The sequence below is a fragment of the Bos mutus genome, chromosome 12 (assembly GCF_027580195.1).
Source record: "Bos mutus isolate GX-2022 chromosome 12, NWIPB_WYAK_1.1, whole genome shotgun sequence".
Classification (NCBI taxonomy): domain Eukaryota; kingdom Metazoa; phylum Chordata; class Mammalia; order Artiodactyla; family Bovidae; genus Bos; species Bos mutus.
Genome location: NC_091628.1, coordinates 16,101,087 through 16,119,406, shown reverse-complemented (window position 1 = coordinate 16,119,406; position 18,320 = coordinate 16,101,087). Strand labels below are relative to the sequence as shown.

At 40.0% G+C, this 18,320-nt stretch overlaps 1 protein-coding gene across 1 annotated transcript in view; it reads left to right on the top strand.

Moving 5' to 3' along the window:
* CPB2 (carboxypeptidase B2) overlaps positions 1–18,320 on the top strand; it is a 58,546-nt gene that overhangs the window by 27,816 nt on the left and 12,410 nt on the right. Inside the window, exons 6-8 of the mRNA XM_005896744.2 lie at positions 820–924; positions 10,194–10,304; positions 13,037–13,130. Coding sequence (XP_005896806.1) covers positions 820–924; positions 10,194–10,304; positions 13,037–13,130 — 310 coding nt within the window. The remainder of the gene's footprint in view (positions 1–819; positions 925–10,193; positions 10,305–13,036; positions 13,131–18,320) is intronic.

The following is an 18,320-nucleotide window of genomic DNA, read 5'->3' as shown; positions in this document are numbered from 1 at the left end:
ACTTGCCTTTTTGTTGGACATCAGTAACTTCAGGTTTGTTAAGAAGAAAACTCCCTGAGTGGTATAGATGGCAATTTAAAAATGGAACCCTCTCTTTTTCTTGCTTTGGAATTCCAACCCCACATATTTCTTTGATTTTGCAACACTCTTCTCCCTTCCCTCCATACTCTAAAATTGTGTAATATTTAAAAGTAGATGAATGATGATTCATTTTATATAGAGGTGTTTGTGAGAATTCTTCTAAAGTCATCAAAGGCTATCATTGAAGACAAGTTGGTAGTTCTTATTCCAGAAAGTTGGCGGCTTACACTAGTACCCTAGATGGTAAATCAGAATAAGGTCTCTGTCCCCAGACCTGTTGATAATAAATTGATGTCAAGTTAGATGTGTGTTTATTTTTGTGTGAAATAAGGAAATGATCTACACGTTAAATAAAAGTGTGCACCCTGGGAAAATGGTGAGGGAGTCCAAGGTTGTCTTGGGCACCACTAACTTCCCTCTCCCAAGCCTTTCTTTGTGCCCACTTCCCACAGAGAGCTGCCCACCCAACACAGGCTCATTTCATTCTAACTGCAGTGTGAAGATATGGCCTGAAGCACTAGTTCTTGGGTCTCTACTTCTGCAATTTCTCATGTAGCTCTGGTATCATCGGGTATTTGTTTAGGAATAAAAAGAATTTTAAACCAAGAATTTTCCAAGGAATGAAGAGAATAGGGGATATTTCATAGATTTGCTAAAAGGATGAAATCGAAGCCCTGGTATTCAGGAAGTTATTATCCTAAAGCTGCTTCTTACTTGTTTTTGATTTTCTCTGAGCAGGTTTCTAAAAAAGAACAAAGGGCCAAAAATGCCATGTGGATTGACTGTGGAATCCACGCCAGAGAGTGGATCTCTCCTGCTTTCTGCTTGTGGTTCGTGGGCTCTGTAAGTATTCACATTCTCTGAAAGCCCAGAGCTTCTCAGGATGTGGCCTCAGACCACTTGCAGTAGATTCAACTGGCCTGTTTATTAGATGCGTTTTCCTAGGTCACCTCCTAGAATTCTCAGCTTGAAATCTCTGGGGGTGAGACTTGGGAATCTACAATGATCTCATGCTTCTTAGGTGACTTTCATGCATATTGAGAACCATGAATTTAAGCATTTAAATTACCCTAAAGATTATCTGCCTTATCTTTTCTACATTTCCAGCTGGTACTAAACACTGGCTTCCCCAGTGGCTCAGATGGTAAAGGATCTGCCTGAAATGTGAGAGGCCTGGGTTCGATCCCTGGGTTGGGAAGGTCCCCTGGAGAAGGGCATGGCAACCCACTCCAGTATTCTTGCCTGGAGAATCCTCGTGGACAGTGGAGCTGGTGAGTTACAGTCCATGGGGTCACAAAGAGTTGGACACGACTGAGTGACTAAGCACACAAACACTGGAGGGCTTCCCCGGTGGCTAATATGGTAAAAGAATCGGCCTGTAATGCAGGACACCTGGGTTTGATCCCTCGGTTGAGAAGATCACCTGGAGAAGAGAATGTCTACCCACTTCAGTATTCTTGCCCAAAGAATTCCATGGACAGAGAGAGCCTGGCAGGGTACAGTCCATGGGGTCGCAACTAGTTGGACATGACTGAGTAACTAACACACTTTTCAAACACTGCAACATAATTAAGAAATAGTATCAGGAAATGGCAACCCACTCCAGTATTCTTGCCTAGAAAATCCCATGGACAGAGGAGCCTGGAAGGATACAGTCCATGGGGTTGCAAAGAGTTGGACGTGACTGAGCGACTGAGCATACACACCTGCAGTTGTAATACATTTACTAACTAAAAGAAAGAACTGAAGCAATTGTCTAAATTGAGTCCCAATTAATTTTTTTCTTTTGCTTTGAATTATCCAGGTATCTTTTGCCATATTCTGCTCTTAGAAATTGAACATAAAGTACCCCATTGCAGAGCAGATTATATATTTTTTCCATATATTGTAGTAGGTACTTTTGTCCCTAAAGAAGGCCTTGTAATAAAAAAAATCCATGTATGAGACAAAGAGTATGTCATAATAGTAAAAATTATAATGACTGTAAATCTATATAACAAATGAAAACAGTAAAAGTCACTTTTCTGTTCCCTATAACTATATTTTTTGGCCCACTTAATCAGTGCTCAACATCCGCTTCCTGCATTGGAAATTTAAATTAATGCTGCAGGTTTAAACTGAAATACAACTCTGGGGTCCAGAGAGGACTTAAACAGTACCTACTATTGGGTTAAATAGGTTCTTACCATTGGATAAGGTCTAAATTATTCATCCACACACTAAGACTTGGATAGCTCTTTGTTGTATTTTTAATGGTCATGAGCACGATAGCTTATTTCAGAATCTTCCATTCAAAATGTCTTATATGCTTTTATGTACAGATTTATTCTTTGTCGAATGGTTATTGGTTAACTTGTTGGCAGGCATTGTTATTCTTGTCTAGGATTATAAGAAAGACAAAGCTTCAGTGTCCCCCAGGCAAAGAGAGCTGAGCGATCGTCTGTCACGGGATGGGAATTAGTCAAGCCTTTATCTCCTGCCCTCTAATTGCTCACTCGCTCTTGTGCTCTCTCCTCTGCCACCCTTGCTCCTCATCTTTATTCTTGTTTTTTGCTTTTTTAACTGCAAGACAGTGGTTTCAGTTATATTACTTATCTTTCTGGTGAATCATTCCATCAACGAACATTTATGTGTTGTCTTTGTATGTCAGACATTATTTCTGTAGCGATCATCCTCACTGAGTGATTCATTCACTAGATATAGAACCATAACTGTAAATATATTTATAGATTACTGTGAAAACTCATCAGAAAACATATGCTTGGAGAGCTCCGTGATACACAGATTAAATTCATAGTAAAGAATTAGATTCATGAACATGTTCAACTTGGTTGAAAATGTTATTTTTAAAAATCATGTCTTTCAACACAGTTAAAATACACCAAGTCAGAATTTTAAGGCTTATAGAGAGAGATTACATGACTTCAGGATCATGATTAAATATCTAGATGGCATACTTTTGAAGTATAAATAACTGGATAAATGGCAGATATGAAAATATTTTTATAAATAACAACATCATTCACAAAGTTAATTAAGAATATTGATTTCGCCCTGGTAGCTCAGATGGTAAAGCATCTGCCTACAATGCAGGAGACCTGGGTTCAATCCCTGGGTCGGGAAGATCCCCTGGAGAAGGAAATGGCAACCCACTCCAGTACCTTTGCCTGGAAAATTCCATGGATGGAGGAGCCTGGTAGGCTTCAGTCCATGGGATTGCAAAGATTTGGACACGACTGAGCAACTTCACTGGTTCACTATCCCTCCTTGTTTTATATTTTATTTATTTTAGGTAGGATTTTTTCAGCGAAATATATGACTTTATCCATTTGGTTTTTATTTATTTAAAAATATTTTGATTATGTATTTATTTGGCTGCGTTGGGTCTTAGTCGCTGCACTTGGAATCTTAAGTTTTGGTGTGCAGGATTTTTTTTTTTTTTTTTCAGTTGTGGCAGGTCAACTCTTAGTTGCAGCATGTGGAATCTAGTTTCCTAGCCAGGGATCAAACCTGGGCCCCCTACATTTAAAGTGTAGAGTCTTGGTTGGTGGACAACTAGGGAAGCCCCTCCAACCACTTTTTCTTATTGAAGCATAGTTGGTTTACAATGTTGTGTTAGTTTCAGGTACACAGAAAAGTGAATCAGTTTTATATACTTTTTTTCAGATTATTTTCCCTTATAGATTATTAGAAAATATTGAGTATAGTTTCCTGTGCTATACAGTAGATCTTTGTTATCTATTTTATATATAGTAGTGTTCAGAGAAGGCAATGGTACTCCACTCCAGTACTCTTGCCTGGAAAATCCCATGGATGGAGGAGCCTGGTAGTCTGCAGTCCACGGGGTCGCTAAGAGTCGGACACAACTGAGCGACTTCACTTTCACTTTTCACTTTCATGCATTGGAGAAGGAAATGGCAACCCACTCCAGTGTTCTTGCCTGGAGAATCCCAGGGACGGGGAAGCCTGGTGGGCTGCCATCTATGGGGTCGTACAGAGTCGGACACGACTGAAGAGACTTAGCAGCAGCAGCAGCAGCAGCAGCAGTGTGTATATGTTAATCCCAAACTGCTAATTTGTTCCTCCCCCACTTCCCATTTGGTAACCATTAGTTTATTTTCTATGTCTCTGTATGTAACCCTACCTTTAATCCCCACATGCCTGAAGGAAACACAGGTTGCCCCATTACCAAGTTCCCTTGGCCAATCAGAAAAATACCCCAGGTCCTGAGGATCCTGAAACGTTACCTGACTAATCCATTCAGGTCATCCTTCCACTGGGGCCCACATCTCCACTTACAGGCGTTAAGAAGTCTCCTCATTGCAGTTTCTCTCTACTCTCCCTTTCCTCATCCGTTCCTCTGAGGTCCTGGTTTCATTCTGTTGTTGCTCCACAGATTGTCACCGATTCCCACTTGCTCTGGACTGTCATCTTCTTTAATCGAAGACCTGAAGAGGCTCTCCATCAGTCCAGATGGTGCCTTTGTGCATAATCAAAAGGGGGCATGCACTGCTGAAACAATCAGCTCCCCATATGCCAAAAAAAAAAAAAGAATCTGGACTCCTATCTCACACCATATGCAAATATTGACTAAAAGTGGATCAGACACCTAAGTTTAAAAGCTACAATTACAAAAATCTTAGAAGAAAATTTAGAAGTAGTGAATCTTTGTAATTTTGGATTAGGCAACGAACTATTAGATCTGACACCAAGAGCATAGCAACCAAAGAAAAAAGAGATAAATGAGACTCTATCAAAATTTGGGAGAATGGCATAAAAACCTTTCTGCTTTTCAAAGGACACTATCCAGAAAGCTAAAAGACAACTCACAAAATGGGAGAAAATCTTTGCAAATTATAGATGATGAGGGACTCATATCCAAAATATATAAATAAATTTAACAAATAAACAATGCAAAGATAAATAATCTAGTTTTTAAATGGGCAAAATATCTGAAAAGACAATTCTCAGAGAAGATATACAAATAGTCAATAAGCATATGAAAAGATGCTCAACAGCATTAGTCATTAGGGAAATGTGAGTCAAAACCACAGAGATACATACCACTTCCTACCCAATGAAGTGAAGTGAAGTAAAAGTCGCTCAGTTGTGTCCAACTCTTTGCGACTTCATGGACCATACAGTCCATGGAATTCTCCAGGCCAGAATACTGGAGTGGGTAGCTGTTCCCTTCTCCAGGGGATCTTCCCAACCCACGGATTGAACCCAGGCCTCCTCCATTGCAGGCGGATTCTTTACCAGCTGAGCCACAAGGGAAGCCCTCCTACCCAATAGGATGACAAAAATTTTTAAATAGCAAATAACAAATATTGGTAAGAGTGTGGAAAAACTGGAACTCTTATCCATTGCTGTTGGGATCATAAAATGGTGCAACCATGTTAGAAAACAGTTTGACAGTTCCTCGAAAGTTTGAGCATAGAGTTTCCATTTGACCCAGCAATTCCGCTCAGGTATATAGCCAAGAGACTTGAACACATATGTTTACAAATGTTCATAGCAACAGTATTCATAAGTCCCAAACTGGAAACAGGGACTTCCCTGGCAGTCCAGTGCTTAAGAGTCCATGCTTCTAAAGCAGGGGGCACCATTCAATCCCTGGTTGGGGAAATAAGATCCCATATGCTGCATGCTGCAGCCAAAAAATTGAAAAAAAAAAAAAAGAAACAATCCAAATGTCCATCAGCTTATGAGTGGACAAATAAAATGTGGCATATCCTTATAATGGAATACCATTCAGCAACGAGAAGGAATGAAGTACTGATTCAGGCTATAACATGGATGAATCTTGAAAACATTTTGCTAAGTGATAGAAGTCAGACAGAAAAGGCCATATATTTGATTATTCCACTTACATGAAAGGTCTAGAATGGGCAAATGCACAGAGACAGAAAGTTGATTAATGGTTGCCAGAGGCTGGGGGAAGAGAAGGGAGAAAGGGGTAACTCCTAAGGGAGTTTTTTGTATTGATGGGGATTGTGAGAGCTGGACCGTAAAGAAGGCAGAATGCCAAAGAATTGATGATTTAGAACTGTGGTGCTGGAGAAGACTCCTGAAAGTCCCTCGGACAGCAAGGAGATCAAACCAGTCAATAAGATTGGGGAGATCAAGGGAGATCAACCTGAATATTCACTGGAAGGACTGATGCTGAAGCTGAAGTTCCGGTATTTTGGTCATCTGATGCGGACAGAGTACTCACTGGAAAAATCCCTAATGCTGGGAAAGATTAAGGGCAGAAGGAGAAGAGGGCATCAGAGGATGAGATGGCTGGACAGCATCACCGATGTAATGATCATGAACTTGGGCAAACTCTGGTAGATGGTGAGGGACAGGGAGGTCTGGCGTGCTGCCGTCCATGGGGTCACAGAGTCGGACACGACTGGGTGACCGAACAACAGCAACATTGATGGGGGTGGTGATGAAAATATTGTATAATTGGACAGCGGTGATGGTTGCTTAATTCTGTGAAATATAAAACCCGCTGAACTATGCACTTTAAAATGCTGAATTTTCCGGTATATGAATAATGTCTCAATAAATTGCTAAAAAATAATAGGTCCCCCTTCCTCTGGGATTCCAGCTGCAGCCCCACATGATGCTGTATTTCAGCTCTCACTCACCCTTTCTGTTTGGAGCCCTGCTTATTAAACAAATTTCCGGGCTAATATTTGATCTTCTCTCAGAGACTAACTTTTTGCTGAAAGACTTCCATCCAACCATTGCTAAAGTAGGAAGGAAATAAGGAGAATGAAAAAGACAAAGAAACTGACCATGACATACCTATTAAAAGTCCAGCAATCGCTGTAGAAATAAAAATGATACTTTCTCATTTTAAAGAAAATAAGATCTCCCAATTTTTTTCTGATAATGAATGCGACATTATTATTGAAAAAAATGACTCTAACATAAATTTACTGATTTATAGCATAAAAATGATTTCACTAGTTGCTCAACTACTTAAAGTATTACTTCTTTCGTTCTATAAAATTGCTTCCTTTTCATTAAGCTTTTCTTTCTGACCTATAGTGGGCCAAAAATTAACTTGTACTTTTTCTTTCCTTTCTCCCATATTTAGTAAGCGGTTCAGTTCAGTTCAGTTCAGTCACTCAGTCGTGTCCGACTCCTTGCGACCCGATGAATCTCAGCATGCCAGGCCTCCCTATCCATCACCATCTCCCGGAGTTCACTCAAACTCACACCCATCGAGTTGGTGATGCCATCCAGCCATCTCATCCTCTGTCGGCCCCTTCTCCTCCTGCCCCCAATCCCTCCCAGCATCAGAGTCTTTTCCAATGAGTCAACTCTTGGCATGAGGTGGAGTTTCAGCTTTAGCATCATTCCTTGCAAAGAACACCCAGGATTGATCTCCTTCAGAATGGACTGGTTGGATCTCCTTGCAGTCCAAGGGACTCTCAAGAATCCTCTCCAACACCACAGTTCAAAAGCATCAATTCTTCTGTGCTCAGCCTTCTTCACAGTCCAACTCTCACATCCATTACATGACCACTGGAAAAACCACAGCCTTGACTAGACGGACCTTTGTTGGCAAAGTAATGTCTCTGCTTTTCAATATGCTATCTAGGTTGGTTATAACTTTTCTTCCAAGGAGTAAGTGTCTTTTAATTTTATGGCTGCAATCACCATCTGCAGTGATTTTTGAGCCCAAGAAAATAAAGTCTGACACTGTTTCCCCATCTATTTCCCATGAAGTGATGGGACCAGATGCCATGATCTTCGTTTTCTGAATGTTGAGCTTTAAGCCAACTTTTTCCCTCTCCTCTTTCACTTTCATCAAGAGGCTTTTTAGTTCCTCTTCACTTTCTGCCATAAGGGTGGTGTCATCTGCATATCTGAGGTTATTAATATTTCTCCCATATCTGAGGTTATTAATATTTCTCCCGGGAATCTTGATTCCAGCTTGTGCTTCTTCCAGTCCAGCGTTTCTCATGATGTACTCTGCATATAAGTTAAATAAGTAGGGTGACAATATACAGCCTTGACATACTCCTTTCCCTATTTGGAAGTAGTCTGTTGTTCCATGTCCAGTTCTAACTGTTGCTTCCTGACCTGCATATAGGTTTCTCAAGAGGCAGGTCAGGTGGTCTGGTATTCCCATCTCTTTCAGAATTTTCCACAGTTTATTGTGATCCACACAGTCAAAGTCTTTGGCGTAGTCAATAAAACAGAAATAGATGTTTTTCTGGAACTCTCTTGCTTTTTAGATGATTACCTATGGCAAATAATTTAAATTTGACTATTATGGTTGTTCTAGGGAGATAAGGATATAGTATTTTAAATATTTAAAGAAAAATGGTAACATTTAGCTATAGCAAATGTAAGATTTAGAAGACATTTTTCTTGGATATTAGCCCCTTATTGATCATATCATTTGCAAATATTTTCTCACATTCAGTAGGTTGTCTTCTTATTTTGTTGATGGTTTCCTTTGTGGGTGTATGTGAACCTGTATTATACACCTGTAACTTATATAAAATTGTACAGCAAATATACTTCAATTTTTTAAAAAGACATTTTTCTTCTATCAATAATGAAAAATGTTTCTTAACAAACTCTTTTGAGTAAGTTTAAATCAGCAAAAAATTGTGAACTAATTCACGAATTTAAATGTAGCAATGTAACCACAAATGAAGAATTCATGCCAAAGCTTTGTTGTTGTTTAGTCACTAAGTTGTGTTCGACTCTTTTGGGACCCCATGGACTGTAGCCCACCAGGCTCTTCTGTCCATGTGATTTCCCAGGCAAGAATACTAAAGTAGGCTGCCATACCCTTCTCCAGGGGATCTTCTCAGCCCAGTCATCTAACGCTCCTGCGTCTCCTGCATTAGCCATGCAGGTTCTTTACCTCTAAGTCACCAGATGAAGTCATTTAACTACCTGAAATTTGTCTTTGTGGTTCTCCTGCATCTATAGTCAGTCATTTGGGGATTAACTTCTTAGTCACTGGAATGTGGATGTCCTTGGATCATGTGAAAATATGCGACCCTAGCTGGGTATGAATCTAAAGCACAGAAGAGCAGTGTCAGATAATGTCTGATAGGAAACTCATAATCAGTACCTAGGAAAAGCTACCACCTACTTTAAAGCCAAATGACTGAATGCTTGGGAAATACACTCAATTCTAGCAAACATTTAGCTCACGACTTATAAGACAATGCAGAAAATATTATCTAGACATGTCTGGGAATGAGACAAGGTTAGTTTAAGTGGTGACTGATACAGATTATTATAAAAAGAGTAGAAATATATCTAGGTTTTGTTTCCTTAAATCTTTGTGGTGGGCTTTATGTATTAATAAAGAATTCTGTTTCTTGAAGGAAGTTTTAGAAAACATACAGTTCTGTCTTCTGACTCCATTAAATAGGAGGACCAGTTGTCCCATGTCCAGGACATTCACCATCACTTGTCAGCGTAGTCGGAGAAGGCAATGGCACCCCACTCCAGTACTCTTGCCTGGAAAATCCCATGGACAGAGGAGCCTGGTAGGCTGCAGTCCATGGGGTCGCTAAGAGTCGGACACGACTGAGTGACTTAGTAGTAGTAGTAGTCAGCATAGTACCCTAAGTCTAGACTTTCCAAAAAATTAAGACTCTTCCTGAAAGTTAAATCTGCAAATCTAAATGTCAAATTAAAAAAAAAAAACCATAGACCAAGTTTAGTGGATGTTAGCTAGATGGATATTAACTAGACTTATTGCGGTGATTCCTTCACTATATATACAAATATTGAATCATTAGGTAATACACCTAAACCTAATATAGTTGACCCTTAAACATGCAGTGGTTAGGCGCACCCACCCTCCATACACTCAAAAATCCTCACATAAGTTTATGTGTGTTTATAAGTAGACCCTCCATCTGTGCACAGTTCTGCCTATGTGAATTCAATGAACTGCAGATCGTGTAGTTCTCTAGTACTTAATATTGAAAAAAAAGTCTACAAGTGGACCCACACAGTTCAAACCTGTGTTGTTCCAGGATTATGTGTCAATTATATCTCAATTAAAAAAAAGAAACAGTCTAAGTTTAGAAGGAGGTAAATGATACGTTATCAAATATACTTGGTTTAATCCGTAGGTAACTTATTACTACGGGAAAGAAAAGATGCATACCAATCTTCTGAAGCACATGGATTTCTATATTATGCCAGTGGTTAATGTGGATGGTTATGACTACACATGGAAAAAGGTAGGTGAAGGCAAAGAAAACAAAACACACTCCTTTAGAGCATACAGGATACACAGACAGAATTATTCATAGAATCCTGGATCCCAGCATAATGGTTTTATTATGAAAAAAAATTGTTTAATTCATTATGGGAAAGTTCAAACATATATGAGTGGAAATAATTGTATGGTAAACTCTGATGTGCTTATCACACAGCCAATCAATTCATGGCCAATCTTTTTTCACCTGTATCCCCAACTCCCTTCTATCTTACCCATATCCTTTTGAAGCAAATCTCAGATATCATTTCATCAATGAATATTTCAGGATGCATCTAACTGAGGTTTTAAAAAATAGCAATACAATTATACCTAAAAGTGAACAATAATTATTTACTATCATAAAATTTCTAATCAGTATTTAAATTTCCTATCATACCACAGCTTTTTAAAAATGTTCATTTCCTTGGTGCAGGATCCAAATAAGGTTGATATATTGTGATTGCTTTATAACCTTTATTTTTATTTTAATCCATAGATTCTCTCCCCATATCTCTTTTTCTCTATTTCCCTGCAACTTGTTTCACTGAAGAAGAGAGTTTCCTGCCTGGATTTACTCATCGTGTTGCCGTGTTGTAGTTTAACACATTCCTTTGTCCTCTGTATTTTCTGAAACTTGATATTTGGATTCTGGAAGATTAATAAGATGTAGGTTTGGCTTTTTTGGCAAGGCTACTTCATTGTAATGGGGTGTTTTCCCAGCAAGAGTGGCGCAGGTCTGGTTTTATCTCTTTTTTGATGTTAGCCGCCTTGATACATGGTGCCCCCATCCGTTCATTCTTACTAGTTGTTTGGATGGTATTTTGATTTATAAAAATCATGAATTGCAAGAATTAGAACGGCATTCTAATGGAATGTGCATCAGAACAGAATTGCACGCTAATCAATGTGCAAATTTAATCCTAGTACGCTTTAACTCAATCATGAACATATGTAGGAGTATATTGGTCAGTCTTGTCTACACTGGAAACCGTTTTAATCCAACAGCATCATGATTCACGTAAAATTACTCAAGCAATATGAAGTACGGCCCTTTCTACTTTAATGAGGAGCACATAAAACTCTGGCCTGTACACTTCTGCAAACTTCTTGCTTGAGTTTATTAATAGGTGTGTGTGTGTCCAAGTGCAGGCATATAAAAACTTCAATTTCCTGACTTGTGAATGTTGGTTGAAATAAATTAATTCTTGTGTGTAAAAAAAAAAGAAAAAGAGTACATTGTAAAGAACTAAACTCTAATAATAATTTTTTATTAAAAAAATTTTTAATTATAAAAACAGTCAAACATATATGAAAAACATACTTGAATAGCACATTTGAACACTCAGGGGAATGGGCATAATTGCTGTGATTAGAAACATAAGGAATTATACAGGAATTATTTTATGTAGTGGTTAATTTAAGCAGAAGAGACGGGAATGGTGAAGGAGATTGATGAAAAATCTCAGGGAAGCTGAATACTGTGAACAAAAGTTTTTAGGTAGGAATGAGCAAACCCTGAACTAAGTAAATGGGAAATACCTTGTATAGTATCTAACATAAAATTGGAGTTCAATAAATGGTCACATTTATAGATTGCTATTACAATAAATGTATGCCTTCACTGGACTCCCAGTGGAGTTCAGCCACGCTTTAGATAGTCTTACTCTGCAACCGTCCTTTGTATCTTAACTCTGCCAACTAACTCCTGAAGTATGAGAACCCAGTTTCCTCAGAGCAACTGTTGCTGCCAGACTCACAGGCCTGGGGTTGGAAACAGACCGGGAGGCTGGGCAGAAGGGTCGGTGGAATAGGGGAAGGGTGCCATGGCATCCGGGAGGCTGGGCAGAAGGGTTGGTGGAATAGGGGGAAGGGTGCCATGGCATCCCAACCCGGAACTCAAACAAAGTCTATGCAACTGTTTACAAGACTAAATTCCCAGATTACTCCAAGAACCCAATGGGCTATTTTTGCTTTACATTTAGAAACCGGAGTTGAATCACTACAATCACAGGCACCACCAAACTAGAGGTATTTTCACATCTCTGCTTCCTGTAGGTTTTAAGTGAATGTTGGATTCAATCTAAAAAGAGCGCTGAAACTCATGATTCAACAACATTGTATTATCATCATCAAACTTGCTAAAAGACTTGATCTTAATCGTTTTCACCACAAAAAAGAGAGAATTAATGTGACAGGTTAGAAGTGCTAATTATCCCAATAGTAGTAATCATAATATGTAAATAAATCAAATGAACATGTTGAACATCTTTAATTTATACAATGTTGTATGTCAAATACATTTCAATTAAAAAAAAAAGAAACTCATGACTCATAGTTTTGAGTTGAAACACCAAGTTATTTTACTTTTCTTAGAACGACAGAAGATAGAAAATGGCAATGCATAAAATTAAAGGGAACGAGACCTAACAAGAAGGCCAGTAAGCAGCCTACAAAAACCAGCTGACATTTTTTTTTTTTTTGGTAGGTCAAAGCTCATCAAATATCACCATTTCATTTGATTCAAGTTTGAGTGAACCCAATTAAGACCTGAATAGAACAGGGGCCATGCAAGAAGTACTGTGAAGACAGTGACCGGTGAAGAGATGGGGTTAAAGGAGAGAAACACAACGCTGGCCACTTTGTCATCAAAAGTGGCGTCTTTTCTAAACCACAAACATGGGTGCTCTGGTAATCTGTGTTTTGTTTATTTAGGATCGAATGTGGAGAAAGAATCGTTCTTTACATGAAAAAAATGCTTGTGTCGGAACAGACCTGAACAGGAACTTTGCCTCCAAACACTGGTGTGGTAGGTTGTTTGCTTAAACTCTAGCAACATCTCTTCATTTAAAAGGCAATATTCCTAAAAACCCATTGCTGCTGCTGCTGCTGCTAAGTCACTTTAGTCGTGTTCGACTCTGTGCGACCCCAGAGACAGAAGCCCACCGGATTCCCCCATCCCTGGGATTCTCCAGGCAAGAACACTAGAGTGGGTTGCCATTTCCTTCTCCAATGCATGAAAGTGAAAAGTGAAAGTGAAGTCACTCAGTTGTGTCCGACTCTTTGCAACCCCATGGACTACAGCCTACCATTAATTCAAGCTAATTAGAGGGGAGGACTATCTGAATCAGGAAATAATTGAAATAAGAAACTTTTTGCTTAATGCAATGATGTGAAGGTTGGCTAAAATCAGCAGAACATCCTTAACCTGTGCTCCCTGTTTTAATAGCCATGTCTTTAAAAGAAGCCAGTTGGACCAGTTCTGTAAGGTTCTTTCTAGCTTCAAAGTTCTAAAATTCTTTTTCTCTAGAATCATAAGGGATTGACCGCTAAATTTCCTACTTTCATAAACAAATAGCTTTCATTATGGGGATATCAAAGACAAGAGCTGGATAGGTACCTCTCGTTTTCAATTGTTTAGGAAAATATTTACTTCTATAGTGTTGCAAAACCTTTGTTTGTTTGTTTGGCTTGTGAAATCTTAGTTTTCCCGACGAGGACTAGGGATCAGACCTGTACCCCCTGCAGTGGAAGTGCAGAGTCCTAACCATTGGATGGCCAGGGAAGTCCCCAAACATTTTGTGTTCCCTCTTACCATTCACTTTCTTAAGTTCTTTCTTTCATGAATATCATAAACAGAAACTTGTGTTCAGCACAGTAGGAATTCCTTGTTCCTTGATTCAAATGAGTTACAGTACTCAGTGAACACTGACTTGGGCTTTCAAGGATATTGTCTGCTCTCAGGGAGGTAGGTGTTAGTTCGCCCACCCTCCAAGGATATTTCATAGTTGCTACATTTGGGAAACAACTACAAAGCTAAACAATGAGCTGGAGTCATCTATATTTTTGAAAGTGGGAGCATGTGGCTCTATGAGGACACCATAGAGGGAGCAAAGCTGTTGAAGCCACGCAAATAGCCTCTTCTTCCCATTCCTTTACCGTACGCAGTCATAGCCACATGATCCTCTGTATTTCCTTTAGAAAAGAAGTGCTGCCTGCTAAGCTGCTTCAGTCGTGTCTGACTCTCTGCAACCTCACGGACTGTAGCCCACCAGGCTCCTCTGTCCATGGGATTCTCCAGGAAAGCATCCTGGAGTGGGTTGCCATTTCCTCTTCCAGGGGATCTTCCGGACTCAGGGATTGAACCCATGTCTTTTATGTCTCCTGCATTGACAGGTGGGTTCTTTACCACTAGTGCCGCCTGGGAAGCCCAGGTGAAAACTCATAATTTCATCATTGTCACAATGTATCGGGTTGGCCAAAACCTTCATTCCAGTAAGAGCTTAAGGACAAACCTGAATGAACTTTTTGGCCAACCTAATAGATACAAAAACTTCACAATAGAGTACTTTTTTCTTGATTTCCTCTTCCCTCTTCAGTCAGAAACTCCATGAGGGTAAGGACGATTATCCATTACCTAGCTCGGTACCTGGCACGTAGAGCAGGTCTCAGAAAGTTATTCAAATGAGTCTGTGCATTCTAAGAAAGCCACAGACATAGTAAGAAAACACAGGAAATAATAGCTGATCCTGCCTCAGGCTCAAGGGAATCATTTAGTGGTTTCTTTGTAAAAGCCATCATTAAGATTGTCCAATAAAAGTGCCCACCGAAGCATAAAGACCCCCATGGGCAGTAATAACTGGGGAGGGAGTCAGAGAAGCAGCAGCTAATTATCAAAGGCCTCTGAATAAACAGAGCTGACAGTTGCTAAGTGGTGAGTAGTTTATATACTTCATCCCCTGGGTTTCATTATCTACACATCATTGATGAAGAAACCCAGACTTGAAAAGGTTAAGTCCCTTGCTCAAGAGCACAGAGCTAGGAGGCGGCAGAGCTAAGATATAAAGCCAGGCTGCCTGGCTTCAAATTTGCTGAAATTCTTCTGAGTCTGACAATCACTCTTCAGATATAAGTTCCTTTTTGAAACTCCTTTTATCTGCAAGCTTTTTTTGTTTGTTTGTTTTTTACTACTCTATTTTACCTAATGTTTTTTATGGTGAAATTAATGTTACCTAATTTGAATAACCAAGTAGTCAAAATATCTTCTGTTATTGTCATCAAAAAATATCTCAGACCCCTGATTAGGCCTGCGGTTGTATTATTATATGTCACAAGAGTTAAAAGCAGGAACAGAAGCAGCAGTAATATATTATACATAAGAGAGATTTCCAAATAAAAAAAAAACAGTAAGGAACTCTTTTTTTTTTTTTTTGCTGAGTGCCCCAGAATCTCTTCAGTACTTTATGAGCAAGACAGTGAGAAAAAAAGAATGAAATTTTATCTCTTCCTTGTCCCTACAACTATTAATAGAATGTGTCTTTATAATTGGAGAAGGCGATGGCACCCCACTCCAGTACTCTTGCCTGGAAAATCCCATGGATGGAGGAGCCTGGTGGGCTGCAGTCCATGGGGTCGCTAAGAGTCGGACACAACTGAGCGACTTCACTTTCACTTTTCACTTTCATGCATTGGAGAAGGAAATGGCAACCCACTCCAGTGTTCTTGCCTGGAGAATCCCAGGGATGGCGGAGCCTGGTGGGCTGCCATCTATGGGGTTGCACAGAGTCGGACTTGACTAAAGTGACTTAGCAGCAGCAGCAGCAGCCTTTATAATACTTTGTAAAGAATCTGAAACAGCACCTCACTTAGGAACAGGAAATGATAATATCAAGCCTATTTATTATTTTTTTAAATTTTTTATTCTTTTTTATATTTAACTGAAGGATAGTTGCTTAACAGTATTGTGTTGGTTTCTGTGAAACAACAACATGAATCAGCCACAGGTATATATGTCCCCTCCCTCTTGAACCTCCCTCCCACCTTCCTCCCCATCCCACCCCTCTAGGTTGTTACAGAGCCCCGTTGTGAGTTCCCTGAGTCATACAGCAAATTCCCATGAGCTATCTATTTCGCATATGATAATGTAGGTTTCCAAGCTACTCTCTCCATACATCCCACCCTCTCCCTCCTCCTACCCCAATCGTGTCCTAAAGTCTGTTGTCTATATCTATGTCTCCATCACTGTCCTGCAAAGCCTACTTACTCATTTTATGTTCATTTTACCTTTCCTCTGCATTAAAATTGTGTGTATGTGTGAGCTGGAAAAAGAGGTCAGTTCAGTCAGTCAGTTCATTCACTTGGTCGTGTCCGACTCTTTGTGACCCCATGAATCGCAGCATGCCAGGCCTCCCTATCCATCACAAACTCCCAGAGTTTACCTGAACTCGTGTCCATTGAGTCAGTGATGCCATCCAGCCATCTCATCCTCTGTCGTCTCCTTCTCCTCCTGCCCCCAATCCCTCACAGCATCAGAGTCTTTTCCAATGAGTCAACTCTTTGCATGAGGTGGCCAAAGTACTGGAGTTTCAGCTTTAGCATCAGTCCTTCCAGTGAACACCCAGGACGTATCTCCTTTAGAATGGACTGGTTGGATCTCCTTGCAGTCCAAGGGACTCTCAAGAGTCTTCTCTAGTTCAAAAGCATCAATTCTTCGGTGCTCAGCTTTCTTCACAGTCCAACTCTCACATCCATACATGACTACTGGAAAAACCATAGCCTTGACTAGACGAACCTTTGTTGCCAAAGTAATGTCTCTGCTTTTGAATATGGAGTCTAGGTTGGTCATAACTTTCCTTCCAAGGAGTAAGCGTCTTTTAATTTCATGGCTGCAGTCACCATCTGCAGTGATTTTGGAGCCCAAGAAAATAAAGTCTGACACTGTTTCCCCATCTATTTGCCATGAAGTGATGGGACCAGATGCCATGATTTTAGTTTTCTGAATGTTGAGCTTTAAGCCAACTTTTTCACTCTCCTCTTTCACTTTCATCAAGAGGCTTTTTAGTTCCTCTTCACTTTCTGCCATAAGGGTGGTGTCTTCTGCATATCTGAGGTTATTGATATTTCTCCCAGCAATCTTGATTCCAGCTTGTGCTTCTTCCAGCCCAGAATTTCTCATGATGTACTCTGCATAGAAGTTAAATAAGCAGGGTGACAATATAGCCAATCTGATTACACAGACCACAGCCTTGTCTAACTCAGTGAAACTAAGCCATGCCATGTGGGGCCACCCAAGACGGATGGGTCATGGTGGAGAGGTCTGACAGAATGTGGCCCATTGGAGAAGGTAATGGCAAACCACTTCAGTATTTTTTCCTTGAGAACTCGATGAACAGTATGAAAAGGCAAAATGATAGGATACTGAAAGAGGAACTCCCCAGGTCAGTAAGTGCCCAATATGCTACTAGAGATCAGCAGAGAAATAACTCCAGAAAAGAATGAAGGGATGGAGGGAAAGCAAAAACAATACTCAGTTGTGGATGTGACCGGTGATAGAAGCAAGGTCCGATGCTGTAAAGAGCAATATTGCATAGGAACCTGGAATGTAAGGTCCATGAATCAAGGCAAATTGGAAGTGGTCAAACAGGAGATGGCAAGAGTGAATGTCAACATTCTAGGAATTAGCAAACTAAAATGGACCGGAATGGGTGAATTTAATTCAGGTGACCATTATATCTACTACTGCGGGCTGGAATCCCTCAGAAGAAATGGAGTAGCCATCATGGTCAACAAAAGAGTCTGAAATGCAGTACTTGGATGCAATCTCAAAAACGACAGAATGATCTCTGTTCCTTTCCAAGGCAAACCATTCAATATCACAGTAATCCAAGCCTATGCCCCAACCAGCAACGCTGACGAAGCTGAAGTTGAATGGTTCTATGAAGACCTACAAGACCTTTTAGAACTAACACCCAAAAAAGATGTCCTTTTCATTATAGGGGACTGGAATGCAAAAGTAGGAAGTCAAGAAACACCCGGAGTAACAGGCAAATTTGGCCTTGGAGTATGGAAATAGAGGTAGGGATATCTTAGTCTGCTTGGGCTGCCATAACAAAATATTACAGGGTGGAAGGCTCAAACAAGAGAAATGTATTTCTTGTAGTTCTGGGGGTTGTAAGTCCAAGATCAAGGTTATCAGCAGGGTGGGTTTCTCTTGCGGCTT